Here is a 23428-nt window from a genome sequence, read left to right on the forward strand (position 1 = left end):
ACCAACAAAAAAACCTTGAATGAATGGTGCCTCCTTCCATCCGAACTACAATAGACCAGGAAATATAGGTGCTGTCTCATACTTTCTATATGAATAACAATAATTGCTCTGTTACTGAAGTTTGCTGAATATGATTTCTACTGTTTTGCATTAATTTCATGGGTCATATTCAGATATATCATGACTAATGATTCTAAGGGAGCACTGAGCAATTCAGACCCCCTAAGGACCAAAAGCTGATGACCCTACCACCTTTCACAGCTGCTGGAGGGAAACAGGAGCCATATTCACTCCACCTACCATGTATGTATATACAATACTGGGACTGCAAGTGAGCTGTCATTACTTCTTTCTGGGATGACACAAAACCCCAGGGTCTGGTAGTCTTAGAAGAAGGATTAATCCATGAAAACATATTAGCTCAGTTAACACTAAAGACGGACACCATGCATTGGGGTGTATTCACCTCTTGTGCAAAGAGTCAGGAGACTCTAGGGAGACTGTTCTGCACAGAAGTGTTGGTGCCTCTAAATCAGAGGGGAAGGAAATGGCCCATGGCTTAGTGCTGACAAGGTCTTGTGTGGGAAAGGTCCAGCTGTGCAAAAGAACAGCTGAGCTCAGTTTAGGGGGAAAGGAGGAAAATTTGGCATCTTGGCTTCTGAGGTTAGGCTTCGCACTGTAGCCTTGGCAGTATTATTAAAAAAGAGGCCTGATTTTTTCCCTGCCTTGGGCCCTCTATTGTCACTTCCATTTGTGAAGTAAGTTACACGCTCTACCTTCAAATGATGATGCAGTCAGACTGAAAACATGTTGTGCTCACACAATAGAAGCCTAAATGTCAGCACAAAATGCAAACAAAAGAAATTCCAGATTTGAACTGGAGAAAGAACTGCTGAATCAATGTGTTTGAGCTGGCTGAGATTACTGTTAATCCTAAAAAAGAAGCTTTTGCTATAGTCCTGAGAGCACCTAGCCCATCTCTGCATTACCATGCAGTTTGCTTCTCAATGCAAAGCGAGATCCTGTAGGAACAAGGCTACAGGTTTTTACTAATATTCCCTGTGAGCACTCATTTCTTCCCTAGAATAGAGGGGAAAAAAAGTCCATATCTGGCACATCAAACTTCCTGATCCCTTGGAAATGGTGAATATGGAGCACAAACACCACATTTTGATACCTAGTTGGTAAAGTACTGTGGAGAAAGCAGAGAATAATTATGTCTCAGATACCTCATCCTCCTGCAAGTCCTCTTCCAACTGGAGGACATCCTTCAGAGCAGCTGCAACCACCTTCTTCCTCTTACAAATGAAATCCTGTTCCTGGGCACACAAGTCAAACCCCAGGCGCACGTCTAGGTCTTCCTGGCTGGAACACAGGAAAAAGTATCACGCATTATGTTTATAGCTTAATTCAGTAATTAAATTGTTTCCACTTCATAAATAGACATGCCTTCACCCCCACATCTGTATAAAGCAACACAGGAAAAGAAGAGCTGAAATGTTTTTTCTGTTGCTAGAGAGCTACGGCACCTCTTCCTTTGGACTGAGAGTGAGGTTTTTTTTCTTATTGAAAATGCTTGAAATTGAATATAGCTACAAATAACAGAATTGTTCCCTTTCAGGCATAAAGCCAGAAGCCTGCAGAGGGCAATGTTTTAAAGATGGCTTTTGAGTGCACCTTCAAAAGTTACAAACTTCCACCCATACCTGCAATTCACGGACTAAAGCTGCGGACTTCCATGTTCAAATGCTTCCCCCCCCCCCCCCCCCGGGTGTATGGTCATTTATGAATATTTATAGGCACTACAGTTACAGTTTTGAAGCTGCTATGAAAGTCTTGAATAGAGGTGGTAAAGGAGAGATTTTAAGCAGTTATAAACTATGTCTATTTCATGGCATATATACTGAAAATAAAGAGCACAATCAAAAATGTACTTGCTTTTACAAGGGAAGAGAACTGTACTGCCTACAAAATGCAACATACTGATTTTTACTAAGGCCTTAGCCATAACTCAAAATACAGCGTGTTTCCTTGGTTTGAAAATAAGCAATCATTTGATTGAATTAACTTGAGTTTAATTTCAGCTTAATCTTTTTGAAAGGAGGTTAAAAATGAACACAGATACATTTATTATTTCAGTTCATTCACACCCCAGAGTGACCAGGCTTTTTGGCTTTGGTCTGTTAGGTTTTTTGGCTCTACTCAAGAAACAGAAGTGGTTGCTTGAACTGTCCTCTCTTCCTTTGCAGAGTCTGGGCAGTGACTAGAACAGCCGGTGCTGCCCAGGGGATGGGGACTCCCACAGCCCAGGAAGAAAGGACCATCCAGACTGAGGCCATTTAACAGGCTGCTGCTGGAGCTGGCCTGGTCGCCACAGCACATCTGCATGGCTAGTGAAATCCATGCTGGCAAACCGCTTCTCCTTGGATACCTCATTGCTATTCTCTAATAAGTCTGACTAGTTCCCCCCCCCCCCCCCCCAACACAAAGATTTTGATAAACAATTTGCAGGCCAAGATCTGCATTAACAGCAACAGTAGTCCAGCAGATAGGTTTATTTCACTGAATTTAGTATGCAAAGCCACAAATGCTTTATAAGTTGTCTTTCTGAATGATGGACCTCTCCTCCCCAGTTCCAGACTTTTCGATAGAATTCACAATTGGACTGAAAGCAGTATGTTTATTAACCAAAGTTAATTTCCAGCAAAGTTTTAAGTCATCAGATCCCAGAATTAAAAATACCTTCTTCAACTACTTCTGTGGTATTCTACAGATACAGAATATGACCTACCAGAGGAGTTTTCAAGAGCAAAAGTGTTAGAAACAGATGACATACAAAGGAAAAATGTATGTTTATGCTTTCTTTCAATCAATTAGTTTTCAAAGGCTGCCTTTACTGAAAGTCTATATTTGACAAAGGTTAGTAGGGCTATCAAAGAGTGTCTACAGAGCCACCTTAGTGCAAATTTTGGTTACAGCAAAATGAGTAGAAAATTGGCATGTTCTTTATGAAACCTTTTCTTAAATCACTGTGTAGTCCCATTACCCAAAATCACAGTCACTAAAAGTATCTGTGTTGCGTACAATGTCTGACCCATCAAAAGAACATGAAAGGACTGCCACAGTAAGAGTTAAGTCAGAGGGAGAAAGAGCCTGACTCACTCTTTTTAACCATTTAAATTAGCTAAATTGTTGGAGCAGTGTAAAGGCATCCCATGATCCCCCTAGTTTTTCTTCCCAGAGAATACCCCAGCATCAGTACTTTTTTCCTGAGTGATCTTTTGAAACCCCTGTGAAAAGAACAATCTGTGAAATACAGAGCAGAAGCTTGCTCTGTCCTGAGATTTCAAAACCATTTTGGGATTTTTATTTAATGGATTGGTTTCATAAATTGTTATTGTACTAAGTTCATTTTATTTTATAGATTGAAATGAGGGTAAGCAAGCATTCAAGACATGAGCAGTAACAAAGGAATTGGAACTTGACTGGCAACTATTTGAATGTAAAGAACCAAGGGGAAAAACGCTTAAGGAAGATAAACAGGATATCTTACCAGTTTTTCACCTTAAAGTGCAAGTCAAATTTTCTGTGCTGAAAAAAATCAGAAAGGTAAAATAATGTATATTGATATTCTGCTTAACACAGTCCTCCTTCCCCACTCAGAATAAGGCATAGCTTCTTTGGGTCATTATTACATCTACAAAGCTCTAAATCTCAGTAAAATGATTTTGGGAGATAAACAGTTCTCTCAACAATTCATTAGCACCTGGAGGCGTGCACCAATTTAACAAGTCACGACTTCAGTGTTCTCATGGATAACCTGCATCTTCTCTCTGTTATAAAACTCAGGTGTGGGACAGCTTATGTTCTAGTACTGCTTAGCTAATGCACAAATAAATATGAGAAGAACTGCAGTGATGCATCTCACTGAAAAGATCTACCATTAACACTGATCCAGAAACTAAAGTATCTCACAAAGCAACTTGAAGTGTCCAGACTGACATGCAAGTGTATCAAGGGTTCAGTCTGCCTTGTTAGGCTTTGTGACCAGTAGGTCCCACAGGGTTTTCCGGAATTTCAGAATGTTGGTTTCTTTCTGCTCTTGAGTAAGCAGGGAGAGAGAGAGAGCCACCGAGGTGAGGAGAAAGATGAAGAGGTTGTCACATAAGTATGGCTTGGTGCGCAGCCCAGTCTGCAGCCTGTGCTAGTGAGCCTGGCTGTAGCCTCTCCCCTTTATCCCACTGGCACCCAGTGACCTCCAGCCTGCTTAAGGATATAGAATATACCAGGAGCATGAGTGGCATCTTTACATTTCTCTTCCTCCTCTGTCCCCTGTGGATTCCCCTTTTTATTTTGCTCTATAGAATTTTTTACATTGTGCGTTGCCCTAGATTTGAGGGAGGTAGGAGAATAACCAGTTCTGTAGCAAGAGAGGTGGCCTTTGGTTTCTGTTTCTTTGAAACCAGCAACAATTTTAAAAGTTTGTGAAGGATTCCTGATGGCCAACAGGCACTTACCTCACCAACTACTTCCTGCTCAGAGGGGAGTGACTTCAGAGGAAGAGACAACAGGACACTTCTGCTCTTTCTTGCTCCACATGACATACAAGCACACTGAAAATGAGCATGGAGTTCTTTTTAAGACAGAAGTATTCCTTTGTAGCTGCTTACTCACAAATAAAGGTCAGTTCATACTACTGTCTGTGTTGTCTACCATGTTCTGGGGTAACGTACAAAGGTGGGAAGTCTCTTCTTCTTTGTGAGTGCAACATCCAGTGAGGGTTGTTTGTATTTGGCATAGTGGAAGAAAGTGGGATCTGGGAGAGAGGAATAGCAGTCACAGCCCAGTGAAATTCTCTGGGTTTCTTCAAAGGATCCTCTCACTGTAAACGTTAGCTCTTTCTCTAAAAGAAGGATAAAATGCACACACACAAAAATTACCTTTAACTGCAAGAAAGAGAGAAAAGGGAAAAAAAAGCAAAAGGTAGATCTGAAAAGTCCCCTTCCCCTCTTCCTGTGTACTTTGAAAGCTGACATTCAGCAGTGACCCAAGACCCAAACACTACAGGTGGTTCTATTTTTATAATGGGCTGAACAAAAAGCTGGATGTGAATGTGATGTGAATGGCACTGAGTTTTGGACTTCTGTATTTCTATGGCAGGTATATCAGGATACAGTAAACGCAGCCAGGTACCTTGCATTGTAAATCATTTCTTATCTCAGCCAAATAACAAGCAACAGAAGTTCACAGTCCCCTAAAATAAGATCTGACTCTGCAACAGACATTGACCCTATTTCTGTGAAGAAATTGGCTAATCCTGCCAGGGTGTTATGCATGCTCCGAGATTGCCTACCAGATCCAGCCCCTCAGAGGATGTAGGCAGAGGAACTTCTAGATTCTGGATCTTGATCAGGGTCAGGCATGAGCCAGCTGCTGAGTGGCTAACACCTGCAAAAAATGAGGTGTTTCTGTGCACATGCAGAAGTCGAGCTGTCAGAGATCCTGAGGAAAGTTAAGGCCACAGACTACAGTGCCAAAGGAAGTAAGTTTCTTCAGGGTTTAGCAGTACTACAGCAGAGTTTTACAGGATCTCAACTTTGGATTTAGATACCTTCTGTACAGGCACCTGGTACCCTGTTTCTAGGTTGGCACAAGGTTCCCTGTGAAGTCAGAACCCTGAACCTAAACCTGCTGCTGAATGGGTGGCATTTCCTGCTGTGAAGTTTTTATAAGTTGCCTTAGACATAGTCAATAGTCAACCCTTAATATTTGGATGATGCCATTTCTAGGCACTGTTAGAGAAGGTAAAATCATTAATATCTAGTTAAAGAATTAATAAGCTTACCTGCACAATGCTTCTTTTTCTTCCTTCCGTCCAACTGAACTTCCAAGCAGGCTAGTTCACGACACTGTAACAAACATGACCGAGACAGAAGTTTACTCATCCGACCATCTCACCATCAGTGCTGGCAGATGTTGGAAGGGTCATTGTAAGCAGAACGCTTGAATGTGGGGGCTAAACATCTTGGAGGCTTCTGCTAGACTCTGTGATAGTGAGAATTACTTCATCCTCACATGGAAAGATGGTGCTATGCTAAGCATGCTGTAGTTTTCTATGGATACAGACAAAGCAGGAGGAAAATGATAGCAGTCTGAAAGCTCCCTTAGGGTCATGTTGGCCTCCTCAGAGGGAAGTAAAGCCTAAGAGAAAAAAGTATCACTGAAGAATGAAGACTTATGTTTCCCTCGCTACCATCATAATCAGCTAAGGTAGAGTGGTGTAGGAAAGAACACAAGAAAGCAAAGCAAATAATCTTTTACCACTGTTGCTCCATTTGTGATGATAGTTTCAGGAGGACCCTGGCTAGAAAACAAGAACAAATAATATGCATTTCATAACAAATATAATCTGGATTTTTTTTTGAACAAGACAGATCTTTCTCTCTTAAACATGGATTTTTGCTCCTTTCTATTGTTTATAGAAGTACACTCCCTTTTAACTAGATGCCACGTAACTATGTAGCAGAAATGATTCAACTGCAATAAAATGCAAGGTAGATGATTCTAACAGTCTTAATGTCACAGGTATGTCCCAGATTGGGTAACAACATTCCCCCAAACCATAAACTGTCTAGAGAATCCTCTTCAGAAAATCAACAGACTTACTACAGTACCCATCCCAGAAAGCCAACTCTGAACTATGTAAGTAACATATTAATTTTAAGAAAAAATATTGAATGGGAAATTGTGGGCTCTTTCTCCACACCATGTCATTTTCCCATCTTATAAGGATTTGCTAACACACACATTAATTTTGGAAAAAGGGAGAATCTGGCTGTTAGGATAGTAGGTGCACAGAATGTTTCATTGCACTGATGTACCACTCTGAGCTGCTGCTTCCATAATACTTGGTTTTACTCACATGCTCTCCAATGCAAACTCAACTTCCAGCTCTTCCCTCCCCTAAAAGGGAAAGAAAAAAGAGGGGGTGGGAGGGGAAGGAACAGTCTCAATTTGCATGTGTGGAGGTTTACAAAGTGGCCTTCATTTTTGCAAGCGGTTTCCTTTATGCTTTAATATGTAACAATATTCTCTTTCTTGCTTGCTATTGTCAGCAGTAGAGGACAGAGGCACCTTTTTCCTCCCAAAGGAAGAGGCATTATCAACTGAACTAGCAGAACAAAAGGTGTTTACAAGTCTTCCTAGTAAACTTTTATTTGTCACACTTTCTTCCCTGCCAGCTTCCATGTGCTGAACACTATATGCTAAGAGTTAGTGTTTAGAAAAATATTGTGGAAATAGACACAGTTTTCCTTTCCTTGTACTGTTTTTCTTTTCATAATCTCTGTGAGCATCAGGTAATCTCTGTTGTTTTCTGTCAGATTAGTAAAAATACAAAGCTTCTCTAAAATTGCATCTATTACTGAGCTCAGGGATTTGGCCAGAATCTGTGCCAGAGAAAACAGACAAGAATTTGTTGAGATTGTCAGTTTTTTCCACCAGTGTTAAGTTTGCAAGATTTGAGAAAGTTTTTTTATGCTACTTGGAAGCTGGTCCTGATGGTAAAACACAAAAGACAGCAGATCTCTCTAGTAAATCTAGACATTCATTTTCTTTTGCCTCTGTTTAAACTTCAGATTGAGTCCTTACCTGTGGATTTAGTGGAAATGCCATATATACTCTTTCCCCAAGGGAGATTTTAGCTAGATCAAAAAGAACAATCGCATGCTCATCATCATGAATAATGTCGTCATCAGAAACAGCCATTTCCAGGATGTTCTGGAAAAGAGATGGAAAATGTACAATTCATTAGAAAGTACCCAAGAAACATGATGTTCTGCACCTATTCCAAGTTTAACATATGCTTTAAAGAGGAAATGTAAACATACTGATAAGAAACTCACAAGGAAGAGAAAGAGAGTGAGTATAATCTCACTTATAAGAAACAGATTCTAGTCTTGTCAGTTAAGGCTGAGCTGAGATTTCTTACAGGTCACCATTTCTGCTTGCCAGCAACTCTCCCAGATAACGTAGTCTTAAATAGAGGTAACTTCATATTAAGAACTTTCAAGGCCACCTTTCTGTGTTCTTCTTGGGCCTTAAACTTTCAGCATCTGTGTTTGATAGGTATTTGGGTGTAGTGTCATTAGCGGTACCAGACTGAATAAAGATCTTAATCATATAGAATTTAGTATCTTCCTGTCTTTGGTATGCCATTATTTAATGACCTCTCAGTGGAAAATGTATTCTGCTGTCATAGTGTTGCTTTACTGTTTTATTTCATTGTTTCTCTATATTGTCACTCATTTGCTCATCAGTCTTCTGCAAGAAGGTCAGGCTCATATTACTGATATACAAATAAGTATCCTTTAGGAGAGAAGTAGATCCCAGAAAAAGCTCAAATTGTTTCACTCTAGCTTGCTAGTGGGATTTTCAGTAAACTCAGCAAGGCTTTAGAAGACCTGACACCCTGCTTTAGTCTAAACTGAAAGAAGTTGCATACAGATGAGATGAACAAGAGAGTTCTTGGTTTATTTGCATACCTTGACTTCTCTCTGTATCCGGAAATAGAAAGTTTCATTCCACACTGGATTTCTGCAGTTTTTGATGGCTTTGGTCTGGAATTTTTCATCTGAAGCAGTTGGTAACCAGAGGCTCACGTAGTAATCAGATTGACTTACTACAGAAATACAGGCACAGAATATCTGGCAGTGGAACTAGGACACAAGAGACTAAGGCATTGAAACGCTCAGCAGTTTGAACATGGATAAGACATGGCCAATTCTTTCTGACATACATAGTCCAGAACAGGAATATAGGAATCACACAGCTGTATAAAATTAAGTTGTTGTCCATCACAACACTATTTTAATAAGCAGAGTATTTGAATAACTTCATAATCTTACATGTTATTAAAAAAAAAAAAACACTAGCCAGTGGACAGAGTAATATGCATAGCAAGAAGTTCCATATTGTCCCTTATCAACATTATTTCTTCTCTCTGGAAGTTTGGCAGGGGGAGAAATTTGCCATGTAGAAATCTGTCTACATTTGGCCACATTATCAGCCTTCAAAAAACTGTGAATACTATAATGTATTTGCTAGACCTTCATATCCCAAACCCCCTACATACCCTAGTCTGAGACTCGCTGATGTTATTACTTGAAGCTCTGGCCTTCTGTGTCAGGCATCGGAGCTGAAAGCACAATGGTCCTTCTCCTAAGATCAGATATATCACCTATGCTGCTAGTCCCAGAAAGTGAGGAGGAGAAGGACATTGTCCAATCTGAATACAGAGAAGACAACATTTGGACCCAGGTGAGGAAGCAAGGGAGTGTCATGGGACAAGGACTATATGGGGAATGCTCTGGAGTTGGCTTGCAGAGGAGGACCGTAGGACTGGGAGTTGAGAGAAAACTGCCACTGACATAGCAGAGAGTGAGAGCCTCAGATCCTGAGAATAATGGAGTGTAAATAATCTTTAAGGCAAGAATGGGCCATTGGGTCATCGAGTTGGACCTTGAAGGGCACCAGCACTGGATGATCCAGCCTGGCAGTAGGAATAAGCAAAGAAAGATGTGTTTCAGGTGAAACAGGGGTCAAATGGAAAGAAAAGAAGGTGCTAGTCCCATAAAGGAACCAACTGAGGAAACTGGGAAGATTGTATTGGTTTGTGTACCAGACAGAAGCAAACTTAATCCTGACATTTCCTAGCTTTAACTACTTTGCTTTGTAACCATTAAAGTCAGGATTTTGTAGGTGTATAATACTGACACACAGTACCTATATTTAGAGAAAAGCATATTCTAATCTTGCTCATGATTTAGAATATTGACTTCCTAAATCCTCATTTCTATGTCTACAACTTAGCTTTATGAGAATCCTTAAAAGAATCAGGGTTTGACTTTGATTCAGATAATAAATGCCTGATATAGCTGGTTATTAACCCTTCACAATGAAAAAAAAAATCAATTATCCCTCCTACCCAGAGTGTTGCCTCCTTAGGCGGAGTAGGAAGAGAGAGACCCACTAGCAATATGATTACCTCTTTAGGAGGTCAGTAGGTAGCTGGATCCTTTTCCTGGTGCTTACTGATGCCTGAAAGAAATCCATAAGCCATTTCCTACTCCATCTCTCTTTCCAGGAAGAAGGAAGTGGCAAGAAGGATTTAGATCTTGTGGATGGAGTGAACCTGCATTTACTATAAGGCATCAGTCCCCATAGATCATGAGCCAAGCAAAGAGATTCTCAGACCTTCAGCAGGATCTTTTCCTTTCAGTAAAGGCTGATCCACCCTGTTGTGTAGAACAGGCCTTGGTGCAGGGAAAAGACGAAGGGGAGAAGTCTGGTCCCTTGTCAGTTAATAGAGCTGCCTACCTCATGGGGAGAGAGTTGAGCACTTAATTTCTGTAATCACAGCCCAAACTCTTGAGTGAATTCCTCAAGGCAGTAGATCAATCCTCCACTGATAAACTGTTGTAAATCACTTATAACCCACTGAAGCTGGCAGAGAAATGGTATGTGGGAGGAGAGGAAGCATGTTCTAATGATTTCAGGTGTTCCCAAAAGACCATAGGCCCCTCAGCTGCCCTGACCCCTGGGCAGGCTGTGATGCAATCAGAATTACAGACAAAATGTATCAAGTTTCAGGTTAAAAGACAGCTAATCCTGGTATCTTTGTTCAGGATGAGCTCCCTTTGGGATATTTTACCTAAATATAATGTGTTACTTGAAATCCAAGGGCCATGTCAGGAGAGCGGGGATATCCTCAGAGGATGATGATTTATGGGTGGGGAGGCTCTAAGGTAAGGCTTTTTGATGAATCTGAAGGAATTTCTTAACGCTGTTAGGTGCTTTCTTCACCAAGGGTGTGTGTTGCCTTTCTGCCTTTGAAACGGATTCCACAGACAATATTTCAGAGTGGCAGATTTTTACACAATCAAAGTGACAGAATGATATATTGACTTTGGTAATTATCAGTGTAAGATTCTACTTACCATGTGCAAGATAACTATCATTACCAATCTGTCTGATACACTGAAGTAGCTCCTCTGACTGTATTGTCTGAAGGCCTGCTAATCTACGATGCACTCATCCTGACATGTGGTATCACTGGTTCTGATCTACAGAGTTTCTCAAGAGCGTTTAGGAAACCTGTACAAAAGCCAAGAGCTGAATATGGCTTCAAGTCATCTAGACCATCCCTCTTCTCATTCATACACTTATTGCTGCCATCTCAAGTGTTCCAAAAACATGAATCTACCTTCCCTGAAATCACCAAAATGGCTGAGAGATGATGTAATTTAAAAACTATTAAACTGATCTGAGACTTCTTTTTTTTTCCTTTTGGGTTTCTGGCTGTGTAGGGTGCGTGAAGAACACATTTCAAGATTTTTGCTTTAACTGCAAAGCTTCTCCTCTCCCATCCCTTTTCCCTCCCTCTCCCCTCCCTCTCCCTCTCCTCTCCTCTTCATGAGATGCCCTAGTCTTTTTTAAAATTCCAGATTTCAAATATACAGTGTATATAACAAGACTCATGATAAAACTGAGAAAGCTGACAATGCTGAAAGTCTGAGCCAAGCATGAATGAACAGCCACAGCATTTATGAATCTCTTTTGTTACTGTTTTCTCTGGGATCTATTCATTTGCTAGAGTGTTTTCTCTGACAAAACAATTTCCTGAGGCTACTTTCACAAATGATTTTTCCATGAGTTTTGCTTTCATAAATATTTACTTAAAATTTAAGTTATCGACAATTCCTCTTTGATAAAGTGATGAACTATGGGCTAGATAAATAGACAGTGAGGTGGACTAAAAACTGGCTGAACTGACAAGCTTAAAAGGTTGTCATCAGAAGCACAAAGTCCAGCTGGAGGCTGGTCACTAGTGTTATACCCCAGGGGCCAATACTGGATCCAATCCTGTTCAACATGTTCATGAGTGACCTGGCTGGTGGGAGAAAGTGCACCTTCAGCAAAACTGGGAGGAGGGGTTGATACCCCAGATGGTGGTGCTGCCATTCAGAGGGACCTCCATAGGCTGGAGAAATGGGTGGGCAATTCCTGAATCTCAAATTCAGCAAAGGGAAATGCAAAGTCTTGTACCTCTGGAGGAATAACCCCATGCATCAGTACAGGCTGGGGGCTAACTGGCTAGAAAGCAGCTTTGCAGAAAAGGTCCTGGTGGACAACAAACAATGAGGCAGCAATGTGCCCTTGTGGCAAAGAAGGCCAACAGCATCCTGGGCTGCATTAGGCAGAGCATTGCCAGCAGGGCAAGGGGAATGATCCTTCCCTTCTATTCAGCCCTGGTGAGACCACACCTGGAGTGCTGGGTCCAGTTCTGGGCTCCCCAGTACAAGAAAGACATGAACATACTGGAGCAAGTCCAGCAAAGGGCCACAAAGACAATTAAGGGCTTGGATCCTCTGTTGTATAAGGAGAGGCTGAGAGAGCTGGGACTCTTCGGCCTGGAGGCTGAAGGCTCCAGGGGATCTTATCAATGCATATAAATACCTAATGGGGACAGTAAAGAAGATGGAGCCAGACTCTTCTCAGTGGTGCCCAGCGAAGGGACAAGAGGAAACAGACACAAATTGAAATACAGGAAATCCCATTTAAACATAAGAAGAAACTTTTTTGCTGTGAGGGTGGGTCAAACACTGAAACGGGTTGCCCAGAGAGGTTGTGGAGTCTCCATCCTTGGAAACATTCAAAACCTGACTGGACACAACCCTGAGAAATGTGCTGTAGGTGATCCTGCTTGGAGCGGAGAGTTGGAGTAGAGGGTCTCCAGCAGTCCCTCCAACTTCAGCCATTCTCTGAGTCTGTGTGTGATTCTGTGACAGCAGAGCCAGTTGGCCAAAGATAAATTACATGCAATTGTTAGTAACTATTTGGTACAGATGTGACCTTCAAGATGAGGTGAGGTGAAACCACTAGGACAAGGAACCTCTGCTCCCCAAGAAGAAAGGGAACCATGCCAGATGTGTTTGTACCATAATTCATCTACTGTGCCTACTGATGGGAAGAAGAATTTATTGTACCCCATAAAATTCATCCTATTTCCTGTATTTTCCTTGTATTGTACACAGTACCAGCTGTTCTCCATGCTGTGACTCTAACTGAACTTATATGATGCTGTAGAAGTGGCAGTGCACATGAAGCCAGTCTAAGCTATGAAGCAAATAGCGGGATGGATGAAAAATACCAGGATAGGGGGATGTCTGCTGAAGATGATACCCTTATTACATGGGAGCATTTGAAATGACTAACCAGCTTTTTTGCTTCCCTTTATCCCTGCAAAAAGGTGTACAGAAGAGCTAATGAAAATCTTTCAGTTTATTCATTGCTACCTACAAGCTAATTAAAGGAGGTACATCTGTGTTTCCTCCATGCTCAAACTGTAATGCAACTCAGTGTGGCTGGGCATCATTTGCAATTTCATGCCATGCCAGGCCCATACATCAGCACACAATGTTGCAATTTCATTCCCTAATGAATGACATGACATCACCCTGCAGGGATGCTGGGATGTCATAACTCTCAGTCCCTCTGGAAGTTGGTACTAAGTGGCACGGGCAGCCTCCCCCGTTTCTCAGCTTCTTCTGATTCAATTGCATTTGTGTGTTGATGGGAGTATTGTTCATTTCTGTCTTCAAATGAAAGATGGACTAAACATTCAAAACTGAACCTAAAAGTTCAGAATTTCATCCAGCTATTTGCTTCACTGTGAGAGTATAGTCCTGTGACATGTTACTACAATAAACCATCACACACCAAAATCACTCATCTCTGTCACAGATAAAAGAAAATTACAGCATTGAAGAACAAAGCATATAAGAAAAGCAAGTCTTGTGAGAACAATGAATGTAAATAACCATTAAAAAAATCTGTCCTGTTACTGCAGTTCATAATGACAAAAAGAAAAAAAAATAATTTCTTCTAGTGAATTCCTCCCTACCTAGACAGACAGGTTCCCCTTGAATCCTAGTTTACTACGGCTTACCTAAGAGAAGGAGGAGAGTCACTCCCATTACTCAATCATCAAACACAGTCTTCAGGGACATTTTTTCCTCACCAACATAGTAGAAGGCAAACAGTATTAAGAAGTTCCTCCAACTGCCATCTATCTGAGAGCCTGTTTGAACTGAGCACTGTCCTTTACAGGTAACCAGATGCAACACTTATGTGTGAGAGTGATACCAGTCTCCGCAGCTTGCTTGTGGAAATAACAAAGGCTTATGGATCTGCTATGTGTTATCAGTAATGTCCTTTACCAGGAACGAACAGAGTCCCTGCATGAATTAGCCCTCCACCCTGTCCAGCCATTTAAGCCATCTGGCACGGTCGGGTTGGCTCCCTGGGGCACAGACTCAGCAGGTGCAGTATCTGGCTCAGTCACAGAGGGAAGCTTTTGTGCCCCAGGTAGGCTTTACCTCCTGCTCCACTGGCACCGCTTGCACTCCTAGAATAGGAGTATCCATGAGTATCACACCTGTGCAGTAGTAACAGAAGAGAAGTTGGTGGGAAGTGAAAGACAAAAATTCCCACTGAGTTCTTCCAGGAAGTCAATGACTGCTCAGTGCTCTATCATATTTGTTTAGTTAAAATGACCAATATCAAACAGAAATGCACATAACAAGTAGTAGTAAATGTATTCTTCCTAGTTTCTGTGCATTTGATTATTTTCCTTAGCAAAAATAATGCCTATTGTCTTTGGAGAGCCACTCTAATTTGTAAACACTCTGACTCCAGGTGTATCATCCCCAAACTGATGCACGTCTTCTGAACACATAGAATGACAGCGTCCACAAAATAATTTCTCAAGCCAGGAGAGGAGAAAAGCCCTTTTCTCCTTTATAATTATACAAAATCTCTCTTCATCAAAAGGTTTCCCCAAAACAAAAGGAAGGATAAAGGGAGTATGATTTTTTGACCCTCCAGCTCAAACAAACAGGTATCTTTTTACAGCTGAGCCAGCTAACGGTGGCCTTCAGCACAAATCTGGAGGAAGATTCAAATTTACCTCTGGCACTTTATACCACTTGGAGGGCACCACACTCCATCCCAGATTCTACGTGCACGATTTCTGTAGTTGGAGACTATACCCAGTTAGTACAGTCACAGTCACATTTCAGCCTCCCAAGATTTCACCTAGGCTTATCTCAGCTCTGACAGCTGCATCATGGAGATCCCACTACCTACAACCTCTTAAACTGATAGAACAATACCCAGCAGAGAAGCTGCTGTCTCTGGGAAGAGAGCACCTGTCAATCTGGAACTCATTCCAAATAATTTCTTATTAGGACACATAGCTCAAATTCATCTCTGCAATTCAGGCTGTTGCAAACACTCAGTACTAGTTAGGTTGAGCATGTAAAGCCAGACCAGACACACCCCCTCTTTACCTGTGTTGTGTTACTGAGCCACAACATGCTCTGCAGCAGCAAAGGTCAGCTCTTGCTATGTCTTATCAGCTGATATCCACGTTAGCCACCATGGTTTCAAAGAATCATATGTTACAGAGACCTCTTTATTTAGGTTTTGGGCATTATGTGATATCCAGTAGAGTTGCAAGAGTTTTGCTCTTTAACCTTGTATTGAATCATAGGTCCATGTTGGAGACAGATTTCCGCTACACAGTTCCCTGGGTCAGTGACCAGTGAGCTCAGGCAGCCTCCAGGCCCTTGTAGGCCAGCAGGGAGGTCACATCACTCCAGGACTTTGTCACTCGCACTCCTTGAGGACCTGAGAGAGGTCTACTTCCCCTCACAGCGTCATACAGTTCTTTCCCTCTCTTGGTGCTACCGCTTTAGACATGCTAGAAGAGGCAGATGCAGTCATTAATCATGTATTTGTTCATGGGGATGGGGGTAGGGAGAGGTTCAGCTGTGACTGGACTTTAGGCACTGCCATGAAATAAAGAATAAATGTTAATGGCAGTGAAGGTGGACTAGGCTGGGTGAAACTCTGTGTAGCCGAAGAGTCACTCATATCTTTAAGGAGAGCAGCTTTAAAGTATGACAGAACGTGTGCCACCACGCTCTTCCTCTCCCTTGGCCTGGCTCCTTCCTCTTCCTTTCTGGGAAACAGATGCACTGGAGGAGGTGTTAGCAGCAAGGAAAGAGGCTAATGCACCATTTCTGCCACTGCCTCAGCCTGATCAGATATTCCTCCTATGCATAGGGAGGGAATTATCTAGGGAGAAGTTATGCCATGAATGGAGCCAGGGAACAAGAGCTTTTAGAAAAGCCTCTGGCACGCATGTGAAACAGCTGCCTTTTCCATGCTCCCTGAGGTGAAATGTTTCTGGTGGCTTTCCTCACTGCCTCTCCCTGTGGGCAGACTGAGCGCCCAGTCTGCCCTCCCCACCTCTGCTGGGCAGGAGGTACAAGTGAAATTCTCTTCCTCTGTGCATCAATAATCCCCCCAAAATTGTTCTTCTTTGTGCCCAAGACTGTGTGGAGGCTTGGGAATAAGGAGGAGATACCACTGCAAAGCAGGCACCAGGCTATGAAAGTCCCATAAACTTCACCTGAATTGCTTGCATACTGGTATTCCCACCACTTCCCCAGTGTAACTGTGCACACATATTAGAGTATGGTGATGACACTCATTGCTTGCAGGACAGCGGGATGAGTAAAAGAGATCTTATCGTAATGCCTCTTTAGTGTCCCCATAAAATTAGGGAGTACCATAAATTTGTGTTTGTTTCTGACCCATTATTACAAATTGGCATAAAGGTCAGCTAGGAATAAAGTGAAAATTAATTAGATCAGGTTTGTAAATAGCATTTGCATAATAAAGATAAGCTAGAAACCAGTTGTGCGAAGTACTAAGCAAATGTCAGAGCTGAACATTACTTAAGTACAGCGGAGCCCACAAAAGTAGTGGTGCGACAGTAGGTATATAAAATGAGCTAATTGATCTACTGAGCAGGAGTGGGAGGAGTGAGATGGATTTTTTTTGGTTTTAATTTTGTCTTTGTTTGTAAATAGATGCAATCACTGCAGAACTCCACCAGCGCGTGTTGTCTAAAGGCAAAGGTGTGGCATTAGATTCCAGGATAAGATGGGACTCCATCCCAGGTTCGCAAAACACCCATCCCACAATTCTCGAGATACATATTTAAAAAAACACCCAGGATCAAGCTGGCTGCAAACTATAGTGATGAATGTCATTGGAAGTACATAGAAAGTGGTGTATCCTAAAGCCAGGATTTAGCAAGTAAGTTAAGGAAAAATATAAAAAAACTAATGGCTAAAGCACTTGCAATAAACTGAGAAAAATCAGGGAAAAAGGAAGCCTGTTTTATCAAGCAGAGGTGGACAGAAACTTGAGCAAGTTGATAACGGTGCATGTTTAGAAACATGGGAAGCCTACACAGTGGTGGAGAAAGGAAGTCGTAGAAGCTGCTGCACTTGGTTGGAAAGGTGGTTTGTTCCTGGATTTGATACTTGGAAGAGGAAAATCTAGGGAAATCTGAAATAAATCATTACAAAATTATCTGCCTCCCACTGATATCTCACAGTCTGGTGGCACATGCATCATCTGCTAATACGCAGTTTTCTAGGGGAAAAGATCATATTGCCGAGACCTGTAATTGAGGCTAGGTAAATGACATTTTTAAATTCTCCTCAGCACATGGTAGTATGTGTAGCTATTTTAGTTTTACAATACTTGAAATACTTTCCAATGTAAAAAAACCAAAACAAACATTAAGTTAAAAGAACACTGGTGTCAATGCAAAAGCAAGCACTCAAAAATTACAAGATTTCTGTGTGCATTGTACTAAAGTATTTAAACTACATGATCACCTACTATTTTTTCTGCAAGACTGCAGCCTCTTTCAGAGCACAGGATGGATGCTGCTCAGTCAACAAAGAGCTATTTAATATTGCTTTATCCTCCTTGTTCAATGGCATGCTGGTTTACGGTGCTCTGTTATGGTGTGACTTCCTTAGGAAACGGACTCAATGCCACAGAGTAGCTGGAGAATTACTGATGGAAGAGACAGAAAGAGATCCTCTTTTTCATCTACTGATCTCCAAAACTTGTTTACTGGTAGTTTATATGGCATTTTTTCATGTCTTGGGTCTTTGGTGCCAAAAAGGAGTCTGAAGATGTTTCCCATTGTTTCTAAGACTTACTTCCCATCTTGAATTAGGATCCCTCTGCTTATAATAACAGATTATCCCTTTCAAAAGGAGTACATAATCTCAGTAGACAAGATAGACAAAGTGTTTGGGAAAAGATATTTTGTTATCAATGTTTTATAGATGGTGGAACAGAGGCACTGAATGTTCAGATGACTTGCCTAAGATCATACAAGAAGCCTGTTGGCAGAGCTAGAAACTTGAGCCCGCATGTCTTGAACCCTAGTCCAGTGAAGTACATTTTGGTGATAATGAGAATCAACAAGAAAGCTTCTAACAGCTCTAAAACCTCTGCAGCTCATTATGCAAGATTTTCTCTGAAATCCCCGTGTCCTCAGGATGGAAGACAGGGTTCACAACAGTAAAACTATTTTGTCAGGACACAGCACCATTCTACTTTGTGTAATCCCGTGGCATAATCTGATGAATCATGGTTCTTATCTTGTCATTCAACCTCCATTCTAGATCAAAGATGATATTAAAAGAAAATAAACCAGCACTTCAAAGGAATGAAGGTAAGATCTTGCACATGTATATAGTGTTTCATAGCTGTGAAACACTACAGAAATTAATTTGACCTTCTTTACCATCCTATGATATTTTTTCTATTTTCTGCAACCCAGTATTACAGACCAGGTGAACAAAACATTTCTCTTCATTTGGTTGGAAAATTCACAATAATGACATCCATGATCTTAAAACTCCAAAGTGAGTTTTACAAAGAGATGGTGAGATTTTTTTCTTTGTAGAATATTGTTCCATCAGGAGATGCAGATAAAAGCTAGTGGTAGTGTTTTGGCTAAAAATGTTGCCTTCTTTTAATTATCCAATGGAATTTAGGTAGCTTTCTTGGAGAAAACAACAAGGAACATCCTGCCATTTTCCTAGCCTTCCTCAAAGTCTGTCCAATGACATGTTGCCTCATGGGAAGATGCATCTTTGGAGCAGGGATTTATAAGGATCCTGTCTGCCTGTCACCTAGCAAGGAGTCTGGTCTGAAGGAGTCTTCTGAAGGGAAAAACTGTTGGGTTCTCAGACAAGAGTAGCATGGAGCAGAGTTGTCTGGTTACTGGGAGCATGGGGAGCCTCATCTTATTTATTTGGAAAAGTTGTGCCCATCATAGACATTTTCTTAGGCTCTAGCTTCAAAGAATATACCAAAATAATCTGAGAGAGTCCTTGCCATGTGATGTACAGGCAATTCATCTGACAGCTTTGGTACTGCGCCAAAGCTACCATATTTTGGAGTACCATAGCTAACAGCAACAGTAAATGACCTTTCACTATGGTGGAGGCTCAGACAGTACCTACAAATATTAAGAAATAGGAAGACAGTGGAGAGAGGTAAGAAGTTATATGAGATGTTGGGCAGTGGAGAGGTTGTGGTGTTAGTAAATTCCAGCACAATCTCCCAAAATGGAAAAAAGTGCACAGCAAGGGGAGGAAGAAGAGTGTGGTAAAGGAATATGCAAAACTGTAGTTATTAGTGACCTGCCAAGTTAAGGAGGCACATGGTGGAAAGGCAGGAGAAACTTCTCTGGAAAAAAACTCTGTGGAAGTGGAGCATCAAGTAAGGGCTAGCCAATATCACACATTTTCAGAGCACTTTGCACGTAAGCTGTATATATAACTGATGTGTAAGGATTTCAGCCCTGCATTCTCTCTCTTTGTTATAGACATAGAATATAGACACCTGGTTATTAAAACTGATATTAAGCTATTTTCACACCACTGAAATAGCTAACATGTCAGATAACTAATGTATAATTCTGTGCTTTGCTGAGTGATGATAGCGTTTAAGTTTCAAACAGTATATGACCTGGCATTGACACATTGGTGAGTTCTTAAAAAATGAACTCTGAAACTGAAAATGGATATTCTGTGGCAGAACTTGGCTTAGATTGTGAATTAATAGCAAGTATGATTTCTGTGTTTTGTATTTGTGCAGTGGCTAGCACAAGCAGGGCCTGATCCAGTAATTTTAGAATTGTATGTCATTAAGAAAAATCTGGTACTTACAAAAATCTGCCTGATGAGCATTTCTCATCTTTATGATTCTTACGGTGAGCAGGCAGTAAGGTGACATTTCTTTCTGCTGAAAAATAACAAAGGAGATGTGCATAAGCTTTAAAGGTTGGGGTATGTGTATTCATTTTAATGCTAACCAAACACTGAAAGGAACCCAGGTTCTACTGAACGTATCTCTTCCAATGCACATCACAGCAGAAACACAATCAGCAACAAAATGCACTTTCTCTGCAAACTTAATCAACTGCTAAAGTCTGCAGCCACCTAAGCATACAGCAGAAAGCGGAGAAGGAAAGGGTAAATACGAAAGTGGAGACAGAGGGTAAATACAGCTGAGAAAGTTCAGTTAGCCAGCTACATCAAATCATATAAGATACAAGTGGCCACTTGTATCCAACATGACAACACACAATTCAGTGAATCCACAGATCAGAGATACTCTGATTTGGATTGATTATTGACCAACAGCCTGTGTTATACTGAAGGCCTACACAAAAGTTTCTGCTTTAAATGGAATTCTTGGATGAGTGGAGGAAAAAATATAAGAGGGATCTTTTGAGGTTTTCTTGCTTGTTTTTAAAAGGTAGAATCAGCATCATGATTGTGGTGTGGGATGTCTAAGGATGCGTTCTTACTCCTTAGGACGTGTCTCACACAGCCAGTGCAACACTGAACTTCTGAAAAATACTCACAGTTTGCTTACTGTGAGCAGAAGTTTTCCTTACCAGATGTGGGTATCTGATTGTTAGATATGTGGAGCAGTATAACAGAATACACGGTTTTGACTACAATCCATCTCAAAGAAGGAAATATTCAGTTTCATGTAGAAGATGTCAGGCCTGACCAGCTGGGTCTGTAAAAGTTGTGCCAGTCATATGTGCTGTAGGGGGTTTACATATTTAGAGAATATATCCATCACTCAGCATCAGCAATTAAAGCATCAGCAGAAAGATGCAGAAAATGGGCAAAGCTTTCTGCAGGTGGAACATGTGACTATCTGGAGTCCCTGACTGTGGAAACTGTTACGGAAGAATAGTCAAAATAGTTTAGTCAATTAGTCAAAAAATTTTTTAGACAGGAAAGAGGGTTGCACACTTGTACACAACAGACTGAGTGAAAAGGATAAATCAGTACTGGGGAGGCCACTGGTAGGGCATCATAGCATGGGAACAGAAACAGAAGAAAAAGAGAGGTTTCAGAAAGAACTGTATTGAGTAGTAAATTCAGTGTCCCAAGCTGATGTGTAGTTATAATAGAAATAGCTCATTAGATAGTTGGGGTAACACAGTAAGACTGCATTGAGTGTCACAGAGAATGAAGCTCTGTGCAAGAAAGAAAATACTAGTTTTTCAAATCACCAAGCCTGATCATTATCATGACATAAGAGCATTTAATTGCATACCAAGATGTCATCAGCAGATTCTGAATTGAGTACCTCCAATAAGAGGGTAAGATATAAATATGGCAAAATTTATTTAAAAAAACAAAAAAGTGACCTTTAAAGAAAGATACAGGTTTGTGAATCACAGTGATTTTTTTTAAGGACCTCTGAGTAAACTGATATAAATTCTTAGTAATTTCACCTGACAAAAGAAAAGAAAAAAAAAAAAGAAAAGAAGAAGGAAGAGGAAAGAGAAAAAAGCTGTTGTGAAAGCTAATGGCCAAAAATTTGAAAAAACTATCTGAAGTGAAAGTGGTGGAGTGCTAGTGGAAGATGATACTATCTATTTTCTGAGAAACTTTGATTAAAATAATAGGGAGAAACTCTTAAGTGAAGTAAGAGCAAGTGACATATTCATAGGTGCTGCTGCTGTGACAGAAAGTCAAAGACTGCAAAAAAGCTCAAAGTATAAGAAATCAGTGGGACAAGACAGTCTATCAGCTGAAGTGTGTAAAGTATTGACCATAGGGAATTCATGATGACAAAACTTAGCTTAATCCCCCAAATTGTCTCCATCTCTATGAAGATAAAGGACATGAAATTAATAAAAGTAACTTGCAAATAATACAGTAGTTGTCAAGCTCTGAAATTATCTGATGAAAAGGCAAGAATGAATTTTTGAGAAAATGCTGAGTAACTTAATGGTGTATTAGATAAAAATTAACTGATATGTTAAATAACCATAAAGCTTTGTGCATGAGCTCTATCTTATAACCAGGAATCATAATTTCAAAATATTTTTGATAACTTGGCTAATTAAAATTCTAGTACTTTTTGCTGTGAGGTACAGAAACACACCCAAAACAATAAGACGTCTATTCAGTGCTGAATAAACACATTCTCTTGATCACGCTACAAGGAGTAGAAGATATATTTGCATTTTACTGAGCTTCTGGGTGAACAGAACAAAGTAGGAAGCTAACAGCTATTGCATAAAGTCTGAGGTAGGGTGCAGAATATTTTGTTTATTTATATTTTATTTTAAAGTGTTTGTTTTAAACTAGGGAGGTAAGATCTCCACATTATTAGGATCTGGGTTGAGCCACCTCAAAACTATTGCATAGCCATTATGGTAACCCACTCCTTTTTCATCAGAAAGGCATAACTCTATGCCTGCTTAACTGATTCTGTTTTGCTTTGTTTTCAAAGAAACCTACAAATCCATTGGGCTTGGGTTTTTTTCAAAAGTAGACCTCAAATAAAAAAAAAAGAACAACCTTCAGCAGAAGTATTTTAGGAAACATAAAGGGCAGAGTGAAAGAAATTGTGTGTGAGTTTAGTGTTGAAGTTCTCTTAGCCTTATTTAGTGAAAGCTTGTGGCATCATTCTGTCAACCAACATTTTGGAACCTATGTTTTTAAGACTACCATGACTTTTTAAGAAGCAGAATGGCAGAAGTAGAAACAAGTGTGGATTCTGTGAGGATGCATCTACGTGAAGCATCAGTCATATGCTCATTCCTGAGGGCCATGAACACTTCATTGCAGTGGACTGGAAGAGAGATTCTGAGAAGAATACTTCACAAGGACATCATATTTTGCATGCAAATAAAGGCAAATTGATAAGAGATCTACAGTGTGGGAGGGCTATGTTAGGAAAAAAAATACACAATGTACACAGTTGTGGAGAACAATAAGATATTACCTGGATTACAGTGTGTCAAAGATGATGCAAGGATTCAAACATGGCCATTTGCGTGGAATCATGGTGAGAATGTGAACGTGGATGTGTGGTGTCACAGGAGGATGGTTCAGTGTGAAGGGAAGGAGTTCATTTAAATTTTAAGAGCTTGCTAGGGAAT

At 40.7% G+C, this 23428-nt stretch overlaps 1 protein-coding gene across 1 annotated transcript in view; it reads right to left on the reverse strand.

Annotated features, from left to right (window-relative positions):
* The window catches only part of LOC106498179 (cytosolic phospholipase A2 epsilon), a 42703-nt gene that overhangs the window by 14247 nt on the left and 5028 nt on the right, over positions 1-23428 (reverse strand). The window contains 10 exon segments of the mRNA XM_013959326.2: positions 1230-1365; positions 3554-3591; positions 4518-4613; positions 4734-4903; positions 5846-5909; positions 6322-6364; positions 6923-6963; positions 7651-7779; positions 8544-8680; positions 20178-20253. Coding sequence (XP_013814780.2) covers positions 1230-1365; positions 3554-3591; positions 4518-4613; positions 4734-4903; positions 5846-5909; positions 6322-6364; positions 6923-6963; positions 7651-7779; positions 8544-8680; positions 20178-20253 — 930 coding nt within the window.

This window comes from Apteryx mantelli, chromosome 4 (genome assembly GCF_036417845.1).
Source record: "Apteryx mantelli isolate bAptMan1 chromosome 4, bAptMan1.hap1, whole genome shotgun sequence".
NCBI classification, from domain to species: Eukaryota; Metazoa; Chordata; class Aves; order Apterygiformes; family Apterygidae; genus Apteryx; species Apteryx mantelli.